The 3,805-nt window shown below is 44.6% G+C and overlaps 1 protein-coding gene across 1 annotated transcript; it reads left to right on the top strand.

Moving 5' to 3' along the window:
• Positions 1-829: 829 nt before the first annotated feature.
• LOC141018360 (5-hydroxytryptamine receptor 1B-like) lies at positions 830-1,981 on the top strand. The gene has a single exon (XM_073493319.1). The coding sequence runs from the start codon at positions 830-832 to the stop codon at positions 1,979-1,981; it is 1,152 nt and encodes a 383-aa protein (XP_073349420.1).
• The last annotated feature ends 1,824 nt before the right edge of the window (positions 1,982-3,805 follow it).

Raw genomic sequence — 3,805 nt, forward strand, 5'->3', positions numbered from 1 at the left:
TATCTGTGCTGGATTATTCACAAAATATTAATATTTCATTTTCTAATGTCATGGTTATTGTCAATATTGGTATGTATCACAACAGCCCTAAAATAATAATAATGGCTCAGTAAATAAACATGGCATTACATGCACCAGAAATAATATTAAAAATAAATGTAGACATAAATTAATTTATACAATGTGACATCAATCTGTTTCAGTTTGCTTCTGTATTTATTTACCTTTGGTTTTCTTTTTCTTTATATGAATAATGTAACTAAATGAAATGAAATGGGGAAAACAGATGATAGAAAGAAGTGTCCATGTTAGAGAGCGACAGAGAGGGGAGAGAGAGTATGGGAGGGAGGGAGGGAGAGAGAGAGAGAGAGAGAGAGAGAGAGAGAGAGAGAGAGAGAGAGACAGCAGTATAAAAGCAGGAGTCAGACTTGAGCAGCTCTGAACTTGTGAGGAGACTCTGAGCGGATTACAGAGACAGCAAAGTGTTTTTTATCTGAACTCTGGATGAAGAGTTAATGTGAAGATGATCCTGACGGTGTGTGGATGATGGAGCGTCACTCTGTTTTTTATTTCTTGGACACCTGAGTGGATGAAACATGATAAAGTGCTGCGGGTGGAGTGAATAAGATGAAGAGGAGGAGGCAGAAATGCGTCCGTGAGGCTACACCTGTCGTCTGAGTGTTGGATGGTGCTGATGGAGATGGAGCCGCTTTTATTTTGGCTGTACAAGAGACGAGCGGTGGATGAATATCTGAGTGATTTCAGGGTGATCTCCAGGCTTTCCTTTGAGCTCAATGACAGGGGGGTTTGACGGGGGAAAGGTGGAGGGATGGAGAATGCCAGTCAGCTCAAACCGACGCCTGTCATCTACGGAGAGCTGTTGAACATCTCCACCAACTACACCCATGCCAATTTCACGTCGAAAGCGGAGGAGAAAGACAGTAACCTGGCGTTCCAGGCGGGTCTCGCGGTGACCTTAGCCCTCATAACTTTCGCCACGACGCTCTCCAACGCGTTCGTCATCGCCACCATCTACCAGTCCAGAAAGCTCCACACCCCGGCCAACTTCCTGATCGCCTCCCTGGCCGTCACGGACCTCCTCGTGTCCATCCTGGTGATGCCCATCAGCGCGCTCTACACGGTCAGCCAGACGTGGACGCTCGGGCAGGTGGTGTGCGACATCTGGCTGTCCTCGGATATAACGTGCTGCACCGCCTCCATCCTCCACCTGTGCGTAATTGCGCTGGACCGCTATTGGGCCATCACCGACGCGGTGGAGTACTCCAAAAAGCGCACGCCTGCGCGCGCAGCGGGCATGATCGCCACCGCCTGGGTGATCGCCATCTCCATCTCCCTGCCGCCTTTCTTCTGGCGCCAGGTGAAGGCAGAGGAGGTGACGAGCTGCAACGTGAACACCGACCACATTTTCTACACCATCTACTCCACCTTCGGCGCGTTCTACATCCCCACGCTGCTGCTCATCGCGCTCTACGGGAGGATCTACGTGGAGGCACGGAAGCGCATCCTGAAGCAGTCGCACAACAAGCCGGGGAAGAGACTCACCTCCGCGCACCTGATCACCAACTCCCCCGGCTCGGTGGCGTCCACCACCTCCCTGAACTACGGGACGAACGACACCTCCTCCTGTGACACTACCTCGTCCGCGAACGTGAGCCAAGTCAAAGTCACTGTGTCCGACGCGCTGCTGGAGAAGAAGCGCATCTCCGCCGCGCGCGAGAGGAAGGCGACCAAAACTTTGGGAATAATCCTGGGAGCCTACATCATCTGCTGGCTGCCGTTTTTCATTTACACTCTTCTAGTGCCTGTCTGCGAGTCCTGCTTCCACCCGGAGTTATTCGACATCTTCACCTGGCTGGGTTACCTCAACTCTTTAATCAACCCCATCATTTACACCATGTCCAACGAGGACTTCAAACAGGCTTTCCACAAACTAGTTCGGTTTAAATGCTGCAGGGCATGAACGATGATCACCAGCCATAATAACCCCCTCCTCCCCCTCTCCTCTCCCTCAGCACCCATCTCTGATCATCTGTATAATGCCAGAATTGAATCCAATCCACTAACACACACATAAATCTGTCACTCCCCAGGTTCTCCCTGAGGGCAGCATCCAGATAGTTTATGATAGTGTGGCTGCAGAATGAGCTTCAGGACTGTGGAGATGTATTGATCTGCCATCCAGTCTGCTTTGTGTTGTTATAAACCAGTGGATTATTCTGAAAAGTCTGAGGAGAAGCGTCAGTGGATGTGATGAGGTGGAAGCTGTGAATAGTGTTATTATAGAGACTTGGAGAAAGCCCATAGCCCCAGATGCAGGGGCCCCGCCTGTATGTGCTGCACTGGACTGCAGCCGACAGACTCACTTTGCCATATGAGTTTGACAGTCAACGTCAGTTGGCTAGTAAGCACAAACAGCTTAGGACTAAGCTACCATGAGCCCCGCGGGCAAAAAATAAGATTTGTGTTTCATTTTCCTGAGTCAATAAGGGGAAATACTGGTGCCTACAACAAGTTTAGTTCAGTTCCTCAGATGTGCCTGGCCCAGACGGAGAGAAAAGCATGATTTGAGTTTGAGGAAAAGACAAATTTGGGTGATTCTCGTGGCCAGTGTGTGTATTTTCTTTTCCTTTTCTTGCTGTGACTGATGTTCACTTTAAACAAAGGCTCCAAAATGAGTGTAAATGTACGAATCTGTATGCATCAGTGTGATTTTTACCTTGATTTCCTCAAGAGTCTGGATTTCGCTCAGTCGAGTGGGCATCACACTGTAAAATAGTGCAAAGTGACCGACTCTGAAGGGAGCGAAGAGCCGAACCTGTCGACCAGACCTCTTGTTAAAGATGCATTCTTAATTGTTGATATTAGCTTTGATGTTCCATTTCATGTCAGGCTAAACAAACACGACTCCAAATCGAATCAAACAGGGTTGATGATGAACAGGAGGGTGTCTGTGTATGGAGGACCAAAACTGCCACAATAAAAAATAAGTAAAAGACATTAGGGCTGATTTTCACTGCAAGATTACTGTTAACATTTTTGCTGAATCTATGTTTTTTATTTGACTTTTTTCAAATCTGTCAGTCAAATTCATCTTTAACTTTGATTACTGTGTATCTGCGCTGGATTATTCTCACAATATTTATATTACATTTTTATGGTCAATATCAGTATATTGCTACACCCCTGAAATAAATAAATAAATAAATAAATGTCTAAATAAATAATGTAATATGCAATTAAAATGCATCAAAATAATATTTAAAAAATGTAGGCATTTGCTTATTTGTAAAATGTGACATAAATTTGTTTTATGTGTTTATTTACCTCTGTATGAATTCCCCTATGTATTTATTTTCCTATTTATTTTAGTGATAAAAAATAATATTTAATTAAATGAATACATTTCTAAATGTATAAATTAATGAAATGAAAAATTGTAATAAAAAGGTAAACTGGAACGGTACTCCAGAGTGTAGAGTGCATACCTCCACCAAGGCCCAACAGTCCCCTTTTTAATCAAGCCTCATCCAATATCAAAAAAAAAGGTAACTCCGCTAGATCGGATTTTAATTTCGATCCACATCAAATTGTACTAACTCATTGATAACAGCCACCTAAATATAGCTTCTTTTTTCATCAGGATCCATCAAATTAACTTAAGAAAAACAAATAACGCCCTATGTCACAATGTTTAAAGAAATTGCGAAAAAAAACAAACTCCTGGATCCGTCCCTTTATCTGGATCTACACCAAAAGTTAATGGGGTCTATTCTGGTCTAAGACC

Source organism: Pagrus major, chromosome 22 (genome assembly GCF_040436345.1).
Source record: "Pagrus major chromosome 22, Pma_NU_1.0".
NCBI lineage: Eukaryota > Metazoa > Chordata > Actinopteri > Spariformes > Sparidae > Pagrus > Pagrus major.

Coding starts and splice junctions, on each gene's coding strand:
- LOC141018360 (XM_073493319.1), top strand. CDS start 830: ATGGAGAATGCCAGTCAGCTCAAACCGACGCCTGTCATCTACGGAGAG.